This window comes from Schistocerca nitens, chromosome 9 (assembly GCF_023898315.1).
Source record: "Schistocerca nitens isolate TAMUIC-IGC-003100 chromosome 9, iqSchNite1.1, whole genome shotgun sequence".
Taxonomy (NCBI): domain Eukaryota; kingdom Metazoa; phylum Arthropoda; class Insecta; order Orthoptera; family Acrididae; genus Schistocerca; species Schistocerca nitens.
Genome location: NC_064622.1, coordinates 164,288,455 through 164,306,216, shown reverse-complemented (window position 1 = coordinate 164,306,216; position 17,762 = coordinate 164,288,455). Strand labels below are relative to the sequence as shown.

Genomic DNA, 17,762 nt, shown 5'->3' with positions numbered 1-17,762 from the left:
TATTGTGGACGGTTGTGATACAATACGCCATTCTCCAGGGCTGCATCAGCGCATCAGGGATTCCATGCGACGGAGGGTGGATGCATGTATCCTCGCTAACGGAGGACATTTTGAACATTTCCTGTAACATAGTGTTTGAAGTCACGCTGGTACGTTCTGTTGCTGTGTGTTTCCATTCCATGATTAATGTGATTTGAAGAGAAGTAATAAAATGATCTCTAACATGGAAAGTAAGCGTTTCCGGACACATGTCCACATAACATATTTTCTTTCTTTGTGTGTGAGGAATGTTTCCTGAAAGTTTGGCCGTACCTTTTTGTAACACCCTGTATATTTCCGGCAAGAACTGGTATGCTTAGGTTTGACGCTCATTCCACATATGCTAAATGGAAATGAAAAGTGACAACGTGTTTTATTTACAAATTAATACGATAACTGTCGTTGATACAGCAATATGTAAATACAAAATTGTTGAGGCTTTCGTGGCCACTTGTTGACAAACTGCCTATTGGCTTCTGTCTCGGGTTCTTCGGCCGACGTTCATCTAATGATTTTTCTGACGTTTCGCCAGCACGAGTGGCTGGCATTGTCAAAGCTTCACCCTCTATTGCCGGTGGTGAACTGGAGCCGAGCTCGCGGGCGCAGGCTATATGTACCTGGCGCGCCAACGTCCGAGGGCTTCTCCGCGGTCATTTCCGGTGCGGTTCTCCTCTTGCTACCTGCGACGGTCGTTCGCTGCAGTACGGGAAGCCAGGATCCGTTGACCTTAAGGCTTTCCTCTTTCTTGTTCAAACTGTTCGCGTGTTTTTGTATTTCTACAGCTTCTCTGAACAAGCGCGTGTGACAGTGCTTCTCTACAGCCAGAACTTCCGTGTCGGCGAATTTTATTACATGGTCGGTCTCATTCAGTGCGTGCTCTGCCACGGCCGATTTCTCCACCTGCCCCAACCTGCAATGTCGCTTATGCTCTTTGATCCTGGTGTTAATGGATCGTCCAGTCATTCCGACATAAACTTTTCCGCATGTGCATGGTATGCGGTATATTCCCGACATTGCAAGTGGGTCTCTTTTCTCCTTCGCCGATCTAAGACACTCTTTGATCTTCCTTGTCGGTTTGAAAATCGTCTTTACGCCATGTTTGCGCAATATACGGCCGATTCTGTCCGTCACTCTGGGAATGTATGGCAGAAAGGCCGTACCCGACAATTCTTTTTCCGGTTCCTTACTTCGCCGAGGGTTGGGCTCTGTTACACTTCTAATATAATTTGTGGAGTAACCATTGCTCCTCAGGACAGTTTCCAGGTGTTGCATTTCTCGTTTGAGGTGTTGCGGCTCACATATTCGCCCTGCTCTCGTTACGAGCGTACTAATCATGCCTCTTTTCTGGCTCGGGTGGTGGTTTGACAGTTTGTGCAGGTATCGGTCCATGTGAGTCGGTTTTCGATACACGCTGTGTCCCAGATCTTCGCCGTTCCTTGTGACCAGAACATCTAGAAATGGCAGTTTCTTGTCCTTTTCTACTTCCATGGTAAATGTTATGTTGGCATGGAGGCTGTTCAAGTGTCTTAGGAAGTCACTGAGCTGTTCTTCACCATGGCTCCACACCACGAAAGTATCATCGACGTACCTGTACCACACCTTAGGTTTGTAAGTCGCCGAGTCCAGTGCCTGTGCTTCGAATTGTTCCATGAAGAAGTTGGCCACCACTGGACTGAGAGGACTACCCATGGCGACGCCTTCCAGCTGTTCGTAGAAATCGCCATTCCACGTGAAATAGCTCGTGGTGAGACATGCATGGAAGAGCTTTCTGATGTCTAGCGGAAAAATGGAACCGATGTGCTCCAGAGCGTCACTGAGTGGCACTTTCGTAAATAACGAAACAACATCAAAGCTGACCAGGATGTCGTTTGGTGCAAGTTTCAGTTTCTTCAGCTTCTCAATGAAGGTTCTCCTCTTGCTACCTGCGACGGTCGTTCGCTGCAGTACGGGAAGCCAGGATCCGTTGACCTTAAGGCTTTCCTCTTTCTTGTTCAAACTGTTCGCGTGTTTTTGTATTTCTACAGCTTCTCTGAACAAGCGCGTGTGATAGTGCTTCTCTACAGCCAGAACTTCCGTGTCGGCGAATTTTATTACATGGTCGGTCTCATTCAGTGCGTGCTCTGCGTGGAGAAATCGGCCGTGGCAGAGCACGCACTGAATGAGACCGACCATGTAATAAAATTCGCCGACACGGAAGTTCTGGCTGTAGAGAAGCACTGTCACACGCGCTTGTTCAGAGAAGCTGTAGAAATACAAAAACACGCGAACAGTTTGAACAAGAAAGAGGAAAGCCTTAAGGTCAACGGATCCTGGCTTCCCGTACTGCAGCGAACGACCGTCGCAGGTAGCAAGAGGAGAACCGCACCGGAAATGACCGCGGAGAAGCCCTCGGACGTTGGCGCGCCAGGTACATATAGCCTGCGCCCGCGAGCTCGGCTCCAGTTCACCACCGGCAATGGAGGGTGAAGCTTTGACAATGCCAGCCACTCGTGCTGGCGAAACGTCAGAAAAATCATTAGATGAACGTCGGCCGAAGAACCCGAGACAGAAGCCAATAGGCAGTTTGTCAATATGTAAATACTAAAACATGTAAAATAGCTAATACTATTGTAGCTACGCATTGTCATATGAAATAGTTTATAATGTCCTTTTTATACGGATCATGTTACTACACTTCATATTTCCAGAAGTTGGTTTTTCGATACAAATCACATTATGTGATATCATTACTGATGTATTCATCGATTACTGCTGTTTCGAAATTCGTTGTTAACAATACCAGTAAATGCTCGTCAGTAAATTTCTCTGTATTAAATTAGTAAAAATGGTTCAAATGGCTCTGAGCACTATGGGACTTAGGTCATCAGTCCCTTGGACTTAGTACCACTTAAACCTAACCAACCTAAGGACATCACACACATCCATGCCCGAGGCAGGATTCGATCCTGCGACCGTAGCAGCAGCGCGGTTCCTGACACAAGCGCCTAGAACCGCTCGTCCACAACGGCCGGCTTAAATTAGTAGCTAAACATATTATCGTTGCTAATAGACTAGTGATTGAAAATGTTTGTTCCTGAATAACATACACCTTCTTAGACCAAAGTGTCTGATGTCATATTGGTAGGAGAAACGGCTACTTATGTATGGTAATGATCAGTTTGAAGTGAATGTAATGAGACAAATAATTAGTATTGTACTTTGACTCAAAAATTTGCCTTGAGTTGAGGAGCTATCCTTGAATGAGATGGCTCTAATATTCAGAAATCATTCATATTTCTTTTCTTACTACACGAATATGTAATAAAAATGGGGGTTCCTATTTAAAAAACGCAGCTGATATCCGTTTGACCTATGGCAGCGCCATCTAGCTAGCCAACCATAGCGCCATCTGGTTTCCCCCTTCAAGCTAGACACGTTTCGTTCGTTGTAGTGTTCTCGTTTGACGCTTATTTCGTGAGATATTTGGCCAGGTCACGATCAATGGACCACCCTGTATAATCCTCCCATCTTTCAGCTTTCCCTTTCTGCTCCGGCTTGGATAAAGTTTTAAATCAAAGGACAATATACGTTTATAGGTTACGTAAAAAATAAAAACTACATTAATTTGAATACGTAGCCTGAATAATCTGCTGTGTTCTACCCCAAAGTGTCTGAGGTCAAATTTACCATAACAACAATTATTATAATAGTGACAAGTGATTGGTACGAACGACCAACAGGGCGGATAAAATGATGTGAGGCCGCGTGACGGCTGGCAGTGGTGGTGCTGGGCGTGTTCTACCCCAAAGTGTCTGAGGTCAAATTTAACATAACAACAATTATTATAATAGTGACAAGTGATTGGTACGAACGACCAACAGGGCGGATAAAATGATGTGAGGCCGCGTGACGGCTGGCAGTGGTGGTGCTGGGCGTGTTCTACCCCAAAGTGTCTGAGGTCAAATTTAACATAACAACAATTATTATAATAGTGACAAGTGATTGGTACGAACGACCAACAGGGCGGAGAAAATGATGTGAGGCCGCGTGACGGCTGGCAGTGGTGGTGCTGGGCGTGTTCTACCCCAAAGTGTCTGAGGTCAAATTTAACATAACAACAATTATTATAATAGTGACAAGTGATTGGTACGAACGACCAACAGGGCGGATAAAATGATGTGAGGCCGCGTGACGGCTGGCGGTGGTGGTGCTGGGCGTGGCGGGCGGCAGGCAGGCAGCCGCGGCTGTGGGTGGCGCTGACTCGGCAGACGCGGCCGTGTTGCGTGCTGCGTGTTCCCGGCGTGTAAACAGCGCGCCCCCCGGGACATATAAGGCCGGCCGCCGCCTCGCTGGGCAGCAGCAGCACCAGCCGCCGACATGAAGTTCTCCGTCGCCGCCTTCCTGGGTAAGACAGCCACTGCAGCGCTCTGCCCTGCCACCAGCCCACTGCCTCTGCCGCGCGCCGCTACACCTATGGCGGCAGGGGTTCATTTCTGGGGCCTACCGACTGACTGTTCAAAACCACAGCCTGTGGTACAATTTCGGCAACTTTCGTCACTAATAACGTTTAACAATTAATACTGATTCCAGTTCAATTATTCTCTCTTTGTGATCGCGTCATATTGTGCACTCACCATTGTGTTCAGACATAATGACCTTTCTAGAATCTGAGAAGCTCATCTACAGAAACCAGCACGGTTTTACGAAACAGTGGTCATGCGAGACACAGCTGGCCCTCTTTGTGCACGATATACAACAGCCTCTAGATACCGGCTCCCAGGTTGATGCCATATTTCTCTACTTTCGAAAGGCGTTCGATTCAGTTCTGCACTGTCGCTTGCTACAAAAAGTGCGCGCTTACGGTCTGTCCGATGACATATGCGGTTGGAATGTTGGATAGAAAGTTTTCTAACTAACGGGGTAACAGTAACTTCAGATGTGCCCCAGGGCAGCGTAATAGGTCCTCTGCTTTTTACGATTTACATAAACGATCTGGTTGATGGTATTGACAGCGGCCTTAGACTGTTTGCCGATGATGCTGTAGTCTACAGGAAAGTAGTATCACACGAAAGTTTTGAACAAATCAATGAGGATTGCAGAAAATAAATGCGTGGTGTAATGACTGACAGTTATCTCTCAATATTAGTAAGTGTAGCCTACTGCGTATAACAAGGCGAAATTCCCCATTAATGTATAAGTACAAAATAAATGATCAGTCTTTGGAAGCGGTAACATCATTCAAGTGGGTGTGACTATTCGAAATGATCTCAAATGCAATGATCAGTTTACACAAGTAACGGGTAAGGCGAACTCTAGATTGCGGTTTATTGGTAGAATCCTAAAGCGATACAGTTCTTCAAGAAAGGAAACAGCTTACAATACGTTAGTTCGTACAGTCTTAGAGTATTGTTCGTCTGTATGGGACCCTTGCCAGTTGGGACTCATTCAAGAGATTGAGAAGGTCCAAAGGAGAGGGGCAAGATTCTTGACGTACATTTAGCCATCGCGAGAGCGTTACAAATCTCATAGAAAGTTTGAAGTGGGACACACTTGCAGATAGACGACGCGCTAAACAGAAGGGGCTGCTCACTAAATTCCGAAATCCAATCTTCGCCGAGAATGTAGAGCATATATTATTACCACCAACTTTCAAATCGCGTAATGATCATCATTCAAAGTTAAGGGAAATAAGAGTTCGTACTGAGGCGTTCAGTCAGTCGTTTTTCCCTCGCGCGATCCGTGAGTGAAGGGGGGGGGGGGAGGGAGGGAATATGACTTTGGCGCGAATTGTGCCCTCCGCCACACACTGCTTGGTGGCTAGCGGAGTATATATGTAGATGTAGGCAGCCTTGACGAAGATGACTAATTGCGCGTAGCATTGTAGCTGCACGTGCACATACAAGTCACATAACGGTGTGTGACGGAGGGTACTTCTTGTACCTCTAACTGATCCCCCTTCCCTATTCCACTCGTGAATGGCGCGAGGCAAAAGTGATTGTTGGTAAGCCTCTAAATTACCTGTAATTTCTCTAATTTTGCCGGCCGCGGTGGTCTAGCGGTTTTAGGCGCTCAGTCCGGAACCGCGCGACTGCTACGGTCGCAGGTTCGAATCCTGCCTCGGGCATGGATGTGTGTGATGTCCTTAGGTTAGTTAGGTTTAAGTAGTTCTAAGTTCTAGGGGACTGATGACCACTGATGTTATTAAGTCCTGTAGTGCTCAGAGCCATTTTTTCTCTAATTTTTTCGTCTTGGTCATTTAGCGAGATGTATTGGGGAGGGGGAAGTAGTACGATTCTTCTCGGAAAGTGCTCTCTCAAAATTTCAACAAGTAACTTCTCCGTGATGCACAATGCCTCTCTTCTAACGTGTGCCACTGGAGTCTGTTGAACATCTCCGTAACACTGTCCCGTGACGAAACGCGGCGCTTTTCGTTGTGTCTTCTCTATCTCCTGTATCAGTCCTACCTGGTAAGCATCTCGACTGATGAACAATAATCAAGAATCGATCGAACATGCGTCTTGAAAGGCACTTCCTTCGTGGATGGATTAAATGTCCTTAGGATTCTTTCTATAAATCACAGTCTGGGACGTGCTTCTCCGTATAGTTACTTCCACATATTATACAGTAGATATTCTTTCCAGCAATTTTTCATCAATACTGTAGTTTCACAGTCGTGGTCTCGGTAGCTGAGTGGTGAGCGTGATAGAATGTCAATCCTAACGGACCGGGTTCGACTCCCGACTGGGTCGGAGATTTTCTCCGCTCAGGAACTGGGTGTTGTGTTGTCCTAACCATCATCCTTTTATCCCCATCGACGCGCAAGTCACCGAAGTGGAGCCAAATCGAAAGACTTGCACCCGGCAAACGGTCTACCCGACGGGAGGCCCTAGTCACACGACATTGACATTTTCAGCCGTGGTTGACTTTTCTTATGTATGCGCAATATGTTGAGTTCTATCCGCAAGATAGCCTTCAATCCAGTCGTAAATCTGATCCGATACTCGGTAATCCCGTATTTTTTTTCGCCAAACGGCAGTGCGGGGCGTTGTCAAATGCCTGGAGTCTAGGAACATGGATCAACCTGGGCGCCGTTATCTACAGCACAATGGATATCGTAAAGGAGCAGAGCGAGCCGAGTTTCGCATCATCTCTGCTTGCGGAATCCATTTCGATTTTTATACCAGAGCTTTTTTTCTGCAAAAACGTCATATTCTTAAGCATAAAACATTTTCCATAATTCTACAACAGACTGGCGTCTACGCTATAGGCCTATAATTATGTGTATCTATCTTACTACCTTACTTGAAAACGGCACTTCTTTCCAGAGTACCTTTCGTTGGCCCAGCAATCTACGACAAACTGCTGCTATAAGACGAACAAGTTCTTTCGCATAACCTTTCTAGTACCTTTGGTTGCCCCAGTAATCTACGACAAACTGCTGCTACACGAGGAACAAGTTCTTTCGCATAACCTTTATCTCATCTGTTCTTGATGCCTCCTAAGCGATTGTAGTTACTTTTCTAATTCGCGATTGGTTATCTCAATATCCGTCATTTCGCCGTTCGTGCGATAATTGAAAGAAGGAACCGTGTTACGGCCTTCCGCGGTGAAACAATTTCGGAAGACCTAATTCAGTATTTCGATCTTCTCTCTGTTATCTTCAGTTTCTACGCCAGTATGGTCACAGAGAGACTGAATAGATGATTTCGAACCGCTTACTATTTGCACGCAATATCAAAACTTGGCGTTTTTACCTAGATCAGTTGACAAAATTTTACTTTCAAAGTCACAGAATGCCTCGCTCATTGCTCTTCCTATGCTCATCAACTACTGTACTACACTGGTAAGTGGCAACAGCCACTCCCAAGAAGACAGTGACGGGGGCAATGAGTGACGGGATTGGGCTTTTTTTAATGTTTCAAGCTTTTTCTTTCTCATTCGCAACTCGTTCGAGCAGGGCAGGCTGTAGTATTTCAGACACATATCCCACCTGGTACTGTTTTGGAGGGCATTTAGGGTTCTGTCATTGTCTGATTTCGAAAACCTCGATCGGACTAGGCAATGCCGTCTATTGTCACAGACAAAAATTAAAATTTTGGATACGTGACTGACTGCGTTTGTATGTATGCATGTATGTGAGTATGTGGGTTTTGTTGCTTGAAATTGCTCGGTATGACAGGCTCATAATGCCAAAGAATTTTACTGAGTGTGATTTTGACTGCGACGGGCCAGGGTGATACAGGTAATATCAAGCTAAATATTCTCTTGCTTTTGCTAGCGTGACGTAAGTACGACGAACATGTAAGATACTGCGACTGTAAACAACTGCTGTCTCTTTCATCGACTTGCGGCGTTCACATCGGCACTTTGACGATTAGTCCCCTCATGAATACTGCAATTATTTGAAGTGTAGTTCTTGAATGTTTCTTTGGACACAGTGGTAAACTGAACACGAAACTCGAAGATACGTGAAATACTTAGAATCCAGAGCTGAGAGACAGGATTTACAGTACAAAGTATAAAGAGACGGCGCAGGGCACCGTACTGTTCCGTTTAAGGTACCTCGAATTTATTTGTAAACGAAATTTCAGCCAAATTAACTGACGTCATAGAACCACTACAGGATAAAACTGTTATATTTAGCTTTCAACGACTTTTTCAGTCTATTACACAAGGAAAAATTGTAAAAGAAACTGCTGACAAGGCAACCTCCCCATCGCACCCCCCTCAGATTTAGTTATAAGTTGGCACAGTTGATAGGCCTTGAAAAACTGAACACAGATCAATCGAGAAAACAGGAAGAAGTTGTGTGGAACTATGAAAAAAATAAGCAAAATATACAAACTGAGTAGTCCATGCGTAAGATAGGCAACATAAAGGATAGTGTGAGCGCAGGAGTGCCGTGGTCCCGTGGTTAGCGTGAGCAGCTGCGGATCGAGAGGTCCTTGGTTCAAGTCTTCCCTCGAGTGAAAAGTTGACTTCCTTTATTTTCGCGAAGTTATGATCTGTCCGTTCGTTCATTGACGTCTCTGTTCACTGTAATATGTTTAGTGTATGTGTTTTGCGACCGCACCCCAAAATCGTGCGATTAGTAGACGAAAGGACGTGCCTCTCGAATGGGAACCGAAAACATTTGATCGCAAGGTCATAGGTCAACCGATTCCTCCACAGGAAAACACGTCTGCTATATTCTATACGACACTGGTGACGGCATGTGCGTCACTTGACAGGAATATGTTGTCGAGCCACCTAACTTGTACACTTGGCGAATGGGTAAAAAGATTCTTCTACCTTGCCCGATTTAAGTTTTCTTGTGATGTGATAATCACTCCCAAAAAAGTGATGAAAACATAAGAGTTTGTCACATAAACTGCAACAAATGAATGCAACAGTTTCACAGTCGCACAGTTTTCCCTGTGCTCTGTCAAAACATATGTTTTTAAAGTTTTCAAATTTTTCCTTGCGTAGACCGTCAAATCCTGCATATGTCCAAGCAAATCTGAACATGTCCTGGAATTTTGGAGAGCGAAGCTGATTATGTGTGAGTGCCTGAACTTCGATAATTGGCTGAAAATTAAAAAAAATTAAACTTTTCACTCGAGGGAAGACTTGAACCAAGGACCTCTCGTTCCGCAGCTGCTCACGCTAACCACGGCGCTCCTGAGCTCATACTCTACTTGTTCGTATATTTTGCTGATTTTTTTCATAGTTCCACACAACTTCTTCCTGTTTTCTCGATTGATCCGTGTTCAGTTTTTCAAGGCCTATCCACTGTGCCAACTTTTAACTAAATCTGAGGGGGGGTGCGATGGGGAGGTTCCCTTGTGAGATAGTAGCGTATTTATGGCAATTGTTGGACGCGATTTACAAGGAAAAACCAGCCCCAAGTTCCACATTTAATTTTTTTTTTTTTTTGTTCACTAAATGATTACTTTCGGGCCGGGACCCATTTTTAAAACATAGCCAAAAATGGTATTTCCGAAAACGCAAAAACCATGTCAAAAATGTGCAACCGAATAGTTACAGTGCATACCTGTATGTATTCCTACACAACAGACCTTGTCCTGCAGGGCAGCCTGTAAGGCAGCAGCCGAAAAAACTAGTTTTGTCCATATCTGGGCTTCTACACTACTGGCCATTAAAATTGCTACACCAAGAAGAAATGCAGATGATAAACTGGTATTCTTTGGACAAACATATTATACTAGAACTGACATGTGATTACATTTTCACGAAATTTGGGTGCATAGATCCTGAGAAATGAGTACCCAGAACAACCACCTCTGACTTAATAACGGCCTTGATGCGCCTGGGCATTGAGTCAAACAGATCTGGGATGGCATGTACAGGTACAGCTGCCCATTCAGCTTCAACACGATACCACAGTTCATCAAGAGTAGTGACTGGCGTATTGTGACGAGACAGTTGCTCGGACACCATTGACCAGACGTTTTCAATTGGTGAGAGATCTGGAGAATGTGCTGGCCAGGGCATCAGTCAAACATTTTCTGTATCCAGAAAGGCCCGCACAAGACCTGCAACACGCGGTAGAGCATTATCCTGCTGAAATGTAGGGTTTCGCAGGGATCGAATGAAGGGTAGAGCCACGGGTCGTAACACATCGGAAATGTAATGTCCATCGTTCAAAGTGCCGTCAATGCGAACAAGAGGTGACCGAGACCTGTAACCAGTGGCACCCCATACCATCACTCCGGGTGATACGCCAGTATGGCGATGACGAATACACGCTTCCAATGTGCGTCGCCAAACACGTATGCGACCATCATGATGCTCTAAACAGAACCTGGATTCATCCGAAAAAATGACGTTTTGCCATTCGTGCACCCAGGTTCGTCGTTGAGTACACCATCGGAGGCGCTCCTGTCTGTGATGCAGCGTCAAGGGTAACCGCAGCCATGGTCTCCGAGCTGATGTCCATGCTGCTGCAAACGTCGTCGAACTGTTCGTGCAGATGGTTGTCGTCTTGCAAACGTCCCCATCTGTTGACTCAGGTATCGAGACGCGGCTGCACGATCTGTTACAGCCATGCGGATAAGATGCCTGTCATCTCGATTGCTAGTGATAAGAGGCCGTTGGGATCCAGCACGGCGTTCCGTATTACCCTCCTGAACCCACCGATTCCACATTCTGCTGACAGTCATTGGATCTCGACCAACTCGAGCAGCAATGTCACGATACGATAAACCGCAATCGCGATAGGCTACAATCCGACCTTTATCGAAGTCTGAAACGTGACGGTAGGCATTTCTCCTCCTTACACGAGGCATCACAACAACGTTTCACCAGGCAACGCCGGTCAACTGCTGTTTGTGTATGAGAAATCGGTTGGAAACTTTCGTCATGTTAGCACGTTGTAAGTGTCGCCACCGGCGCCAACCTTGTGTGAATGCTCTGAAAAGCTAATCGTTTGCATATCACAGCATCTTCTTGCTGTCGGTTAAATTTCGCGTCTGTAGGACGTCACCTTCGAGGTGTAGCAATTTTAATTTGGAGGTACGAGATTATAAACCTCATATGCCGATGGTCGTGAAGTTTGTTGCTTGTGCGCCTATCGATCCAGAGCTTTAGGAGGTAATCCCAGCCATACACATAAACATGCTGTTCTGTGTGGCCAGTGCTGTCAGATGGGGGTGGGAATGTGAGGGCGGCAGGTGAGCGGTGTGCGTCCTCGTTGCAGCCGCCGTGGCCGTGTCGAGCGCCAGCGTGGTGGAGCTGGAGCCGGCGCCGAGCCACTTCGGGCACGGCAAGGTGCCGCTGGTGGTGGAGCCGCTGCCCGACCCGGAGGGCCCCGAGCAGGTGCCGGTGGCCGTGCCGCTGCCGGGCAAGCCCCCTCTGCTGGCGCCGCCCTGCTGCCCGCCCTTCCGCGCGCCCGAGTGCTGCCCGCTCATCTGCCCCGACTACTTCAAGCCCATCTGCACCACCGACTGCAAGAAGCACCGCACCTTCGGCAACGAGTGCCTCATGCACCTCGCCAACTGCCAGGAGGGCACCCGTAAGTACCGCTGCGCGTGCGGCGCATTCGGGTGAGAACTAGAGGACTGCAGGCACGAGGCGTGGCCGGACCTCGCGGTCTCCACTCAGCCTCGCTGCCGGGGAGAGGGGGAGAATAAATTGGACGAAGTTACCGTAGCTGGGCGGTATACGAGGTGACCATGTGCTGTAGTGTTGTCGCAATGTTTGGACGGTTTCCTCCTACATCTACATTTACATACATACTCCGCAACGCACCATACGGTGCGTGGCGGAGGGTACCTCGTACCACAACTAGCATCTTCTTTCCCTCTTCCACTCCCAAACAGAACGAGGGAAAAAAACGACTGCCTATATGCCTCTGTACGAGCCCTAATCTCTCTTATCTTATCTTTGTGGTTTTTCCGCGAAATGTAAGTTGGCGGCAGTAAAGTTGTACTGCAGTCAGCCTCAAATGCTGGTTCTCTAAATTTCCTCAGTAGCAGTTCACGAAAAGAACGCCTCCTTTCCTCCAGAAACTCCCGCCCGAGTTGCTGAAGCATTTCCGTAACACTCGCGTGATGATCAAACCTACCAATAACAAATCTAGCAGCCCGCCTCTGAATTGCTTCTATGTCCTCCCTCAATCCGACCTGGTAGGGATCCCAAACGCTCGAGCACTACTCACGAGTAGGTCGTATAAGTGTTTTATAAGCGGTCTCCTTTACAGATGAACCAAATCTTCCCAAAATTCTACCAATGAACCGAAGACGACTATCCGCCTTCTCCACAACTGCCATTACATGCTTGTCGCACTTCATATCGCTCTGCAATGTTACGCCCAAATATTTAATCGACTTGACTGTGTCAAGTGCTACACTACTAATGGAGTATTCAAACATTACGGGATTCTTTTTCCTATCCATCTGCATTAATTTACATTTATCTATATTTAGAGTTAGCTGGCATTCGTTACACCAATCACAAATCGTGTCCAAGTCATCTTGCATCCTCCTACAGTCACTCAACGACGACACCTTGACCTAGTCATGTTCAGACGAAGATGGGCAGGAAACACGTCGAAACGTTCCTAGAACACGACGCCACGACACTGCTGATAATCCGAGAAGATTTCAGCAAAAATTCGCCGAGAAGGCCTCCATTCCCATCCAAACTTTTCGAGAATATCCCCGAAGATCTCACTCTAACCATTTCAAGACCGAATTACTTAAAATTTCCCATACAACTGTAAAAATTCTGTTCCTGCTTCTGTAATGGATTCTGAGTCAGGTCATGTTTCCATATTTCTACTCTTGTTTATAGTTTTATAATATTATTTTAAGTGGGACGTATATGCCCCGCTCGACTCGAGGAGGAATAACGGAACCCTAAATTTATTCCTCCTCGAGTCCACGAGGACATGTATGTCCCATTTAAAATTTTTTTTTTTTCCTGGGGACCAGGATGTGTAAAAAGAAGAAAGTAAGTACCTTTAGGATGTCAAACAAATTTATTTATTCACAGCTGGGTACTTTGATGAAATTCTGCAAAACATGGCTGAATACGTAGTGGTACTTTGCAGTGAAATTAGCCATTCTCTCTTGCTTCTGTGAAATGCACGTTCTGCGTCGCCTTCTTGTGCTCCTTGCTACGAAATGTTTTCCAGCTGCATACAAGCGCATAGTATATCATCCATACAAAATGGTGTGTATCTCCCCTATATTGGTAAGATGATACGCCAGTTACAGTTTTGTCAACTGCTCGCCATCCGAAAGACATAAGGTTCGTCACAAGAAAAAAACAGATGCATCCATAGCAGAGCACCCAGCTGTAATGGGAGCTGTGAACCGATTCGATTAGTGGAGAGAACGATATGCTATTTGCAGTAGGCCACTCAGATGGTGGCATAATATTTCTTATTTTCTTCTGGATGTTTTAACAGTGAACAGTTTCATCACGTGGAACTGTAATGATGGAGGTAAATTTGATGAACTTTCTTTTCATCTTGCTCTTGTAAGGCAGCTTTCAGCTGGGAGAAATGAAAAGACAAGTGGGAAGCAAGCGTTCATCACAAAAAACATACCACGATTTTGTGGACTCTTCCTTTTCATATCAGATCAAGGGAAATAAAATAATAACAGCAACTAATAAAATATATGAAAGTAAAATTTTAGACACAAATATGAAAAAAAGGCACAAATAGAAATTCTCTACATACACTGGCCAAAAGGCAAAACGAACTCAACAGCATTTTATCTGTAAATATATGCACAAATATGTGTATTTCTAGCAAACAATGTAAAAAAGACTAAATACCTTAATACTGACTGTACCTATTGCAGATAGGAAAAAGACGCCAAAACACAAGGCAAAAAATGTAGAAGTGAAACAATTAAGCGATATTTCATACATTTGGTGCCGAACAATGACCATACTGGCTCCAGAAAGTTGATGTATTCAAAGCTACATCGCAGCACCACACAGATGAGGTACTTTCATATCGCTGTCAATTCAGGGAAATAAATTGGTATATGGGACACATGTGTCCCACACGTCGTGAGAGAATTAAAGGAAAATTTCCACCGCCACCGTCAAAGTACTAATCCGTCACTTGTAGGCAACGCTTCCTCCGATTTTGTGGCTGAATCATGTTCAAAAGTAGTTGCCATTCTGCTTCTCTTATTTGGAATCAAAACGCCACACTGTCAACTTCAGTTTCATTTTCGGGAAGGAGAAGAAATAGCGCGGGGCTAGATCAGGCGAGTAGGGAGGGTGAGAGGCAGTTCTCTCGCTTTTCGCCAGGAACTCCCCCACAATAAGCGAGTTAAGAGCAGGTGCATTAGCATGATGCACCAACCGATCTTTCTTCTCCTATCCCTATGTCATTTGCGTCCGTCATCATCCCTCAGCCTCCTCAAAACGCCGTAGCAGAAATCCCTTGAAACTGTCTAACCACATGGAAGAAGTTTCTTATGGACAGTTTCCATGAAGGAAAAAGCATTTGCACTGTCTTGATGTTACTGCGAATTTGGCGCGCTTTTTTGCTGCACAGAGGCGGACATTGCTGTTTTGCTTCAGCGACAGTTATGACTCTTGAGTGCGAAATTTTGATCATCTCGAACTCTTATTTACAGTTCAGTGCACACCTGAACCCAATGGCCTAGTGGTCGGCGTTCAAAAGAGGAGAAACGAATATCGCTGAAATTCATCTCCTGTTGAGTTCATCAGCTACAATGCGTTCACATGTCCCGTATGAAATTCCAACGATTTCAAAAACATCGCTGATTGTCTGCCTTCTGTCCTTGTGGATCATTTCACGCACTTTCACGATCGTTTTCGGAGCTGTGGGTTATGACAGTCGGCTCAGTTTTCTGTCATCTGTCACAGACTCGAGGCCGTATTTAAACCACTCAAATTCTGAAGCGTTGTCCAACACATGACAGGGGTGGTACAGCAACCAGTAATATACAATGAAGAAACAAACAATCAATCTTAGTTGCAGGGAAGTATTTGTTATTTACTTAAGAAAGACGCTTTTCGCCAGTTAAGACATACTGCTACATGGGATATCAAGCATGCATAACGTCCCAGCAAATAATTGTCCTCGTCAAATATTTGGAAACATTGTGCGGGGCCCTTGTTGAGACTGTAAGATCGCGCTCGCCTCAGTTTGTTCCCGTGCACATCCCGGATACAAGCAACTAGGGCACCGTGCAATGTTTTACAATATTCGAGAGGGTAATTATTTGCTGGGACGTTCTGCATGCTCGGTATCCCATGTACCTAATACCATCTAATATTCAACCAATCTGAAGATGCCTAAATCAGGCGAAACGCGTCATTGGCAAATAAATAATGAAGACATCCCTGTAACCACGACTGACTGTTTGCTTCTTCCCTCAGATTACCTTGCTTGGTTCAAACCTTGCTCACCGTAACTTCTCCGTAGTCTGTAGTGGTCTTCAGCTGCAGTTTGGTGGAGCTTAATGCAGATCCCTTCCTTCAAACCAATCATTTCAAAATTCACAGACACAACAGGAATCTCTTTTTTCTCTTTTCCCCGTGTCTGTTATCAGGTGAATTTTCACGAAAACGACTCTCTTCGTCGAAGCTGCCAACGTGTGAAATTCGTGTCCCACATGAATGAGAATCGCTGCATTAGACTTCCTTATATAGTATCCTGTTTAACAAAAACGGAAACGAAAGGACATAACTCAGAGACGTCTTCGAAATACAGAAACGTGAAGAATTACTTACTTTTATATTTCTGTATTTGTAGTGCCGAGTTTAACTTCAGTATAGAGATGTATTTGTTTTTTTTTTTTTTTCTGTCCCATGCATCACAAGATGAAACGCGCGCTGTTTGTTTGACAGGCTATCGCAAGATCTACGACGGCAAGTGCGCCCGGCCACACCCCATCATCCCCTACTACGACAAGGCCATCGAGTGGTGGTGAGGAGGCGCAGCCACGCACCCACCCACCCGGCCACCAGCCCTAGGAGCCCACGTGCACCATGTTCCAGCAGGAGGCGGCATTCGCTGAATCCGAGCTGCTTGCTGTAACACTGTACTACGAATAAAATGCGTGTAAATCAAGAGGTGAAAGTGATGCTCATTATCTGGCCTGCCTACCAAACCTCCTGCCCTTAAATCCTGCTTTTGACACTTATACCTATGAGAAAAGCTGCATAGCTCGTAGTGGGACAGGATTAAAAGTCGCAGGGTGCAACGTGTCATTGTCGTTTATTGACAACAACATCTAGCTGCTCACAAATGACTAACAAGGAGAGGTCCCCACGGGTGGCAGAGGCTTCTTGAAACCGTCTACACAGTTGTGTAAGTTAGGGTACTAGGCAGCCATTCAATCTGATGGGCCCTCATTTGCTAGTACTCGTGATGCTCTAGGGCTTTAAAAACGGTAGTGGTACACAGTAGATGGGTAGATCACATAATAATGAGGAGGTATTGAATAGAATTGGGGAGAAATTTGTGGCACAACTTGACTAGAAGAGGGGATCGCTTGGTAGGACATATTCTGAGGCATCAAGGGATAACCAGTTTAGCATTGGAGGGCAGCGTGGAGAGTAAAAATCGGAGGGAGACCAACAGATGAATACGCTAAACAGATTCAGAAGGATGTAGGTTGCAGTAGGTACTGGGAGATGAACAAGCTTGCACTGGATAGAGTAGCATGGAGAGCTGCATCAAACGAGTCTTCGGACTGAAGACCACAACAACAAAACACAGTTTGGCAATGTAGCATAATGGATGAGGTGTATTCTCCACATGCAGCAGGTTGTGGGTTTGAATTTTCTCACGTCCTTTGAATTTTTTTATTTTTTAGTCTTTATCGAAATGATATGTATCATTATTTCAATTCAGTTAATTGGTTTACATGTAGTTTTTTTTTATTTTGGACCCAATAATGTCATTTTAATTATTATATTTACTTTTTGATTTGCTCTCATTTTTTCTTCCTTCATTGTTCTTATATTTGGAATTTTGTTCGTGTGGCTTCATAATTGGCTACTAATTTCGATTTAATTTCTTCACTTTCATCATCTTTTATTTTCGTCTATGTTATTGCATTCATTATTCTGTTCCTGATTTTCCGTCAGTTTCATTTTACTGATAATACCATCTTCAGTTTTACTTATAATACCTTCTTTCGTTCAAATCTTCGCCTGTGTTATTTTGTCCCTAGGGCAGCACGAGGTAATCTTTTAAATGTTTGTAAGATGATCACCACCCAAAACAATGTACATCTTGTAAT

General features: G+C 45.2%; 2 protein-coding genes across 2 annotated transcripts in view; one reads left to right on the top strand and one right to left on the bottom strand.

Annotated features, from left to right (window-relative positions):
• Positions 1-17,762, bottom strand: part of LOC126203931 (prickle planar cell polarity protein 3-A) — a 1,288,897-nt gene that overhangs the window by 1,021,162 nt on the left and 249,973 nt on the right. The gene's annotated exons all lie outside the window — the stretch shown is intronic.
• Positions 4,392-16,549, top strand: LOC126203933 (uncharacterized). The gene is made up of 3 exons (XM_049938329.1): positions 4,392-4,423; positions 11,717-12,031; positions 16,363-16,549. The coding sequence occupies exons 1-3, from the start codon at positions 4,396-4,398 to the stop codon at positions 16,443-16,445; spliced, it is 426 nt and encodes a 141-aa protein (XP_049794286.1). The 5' UTR covers positions 4,392-4,395; the 3' UTR covers positions 16,446-16,549.

Excerpts from the sequence above, each read along its gene's own strand:
- LOC126203933 (XM_049938329.1), top strand. The coding sequence starts at position 4,396 with ATGAAGTTCTCCGTCGCCGCCTTCCTGG. Across the intron at positions 4,424-11,716 it reads CTCCGTCGCCGCCTTCCTGG|CCGCCGTGGCCGTGTCGAGC; the intron begins GTAAGACAGCCA and ends TCCTCGTTGCAG. Across the intron at positions 12,032-16,362 it reads CAACTGCCAGGAGGGCACCC|GCTATCGCAAGATCTACGAC; the intron begins GTAAGTACCGCT and ends TTTGTTTGACAG.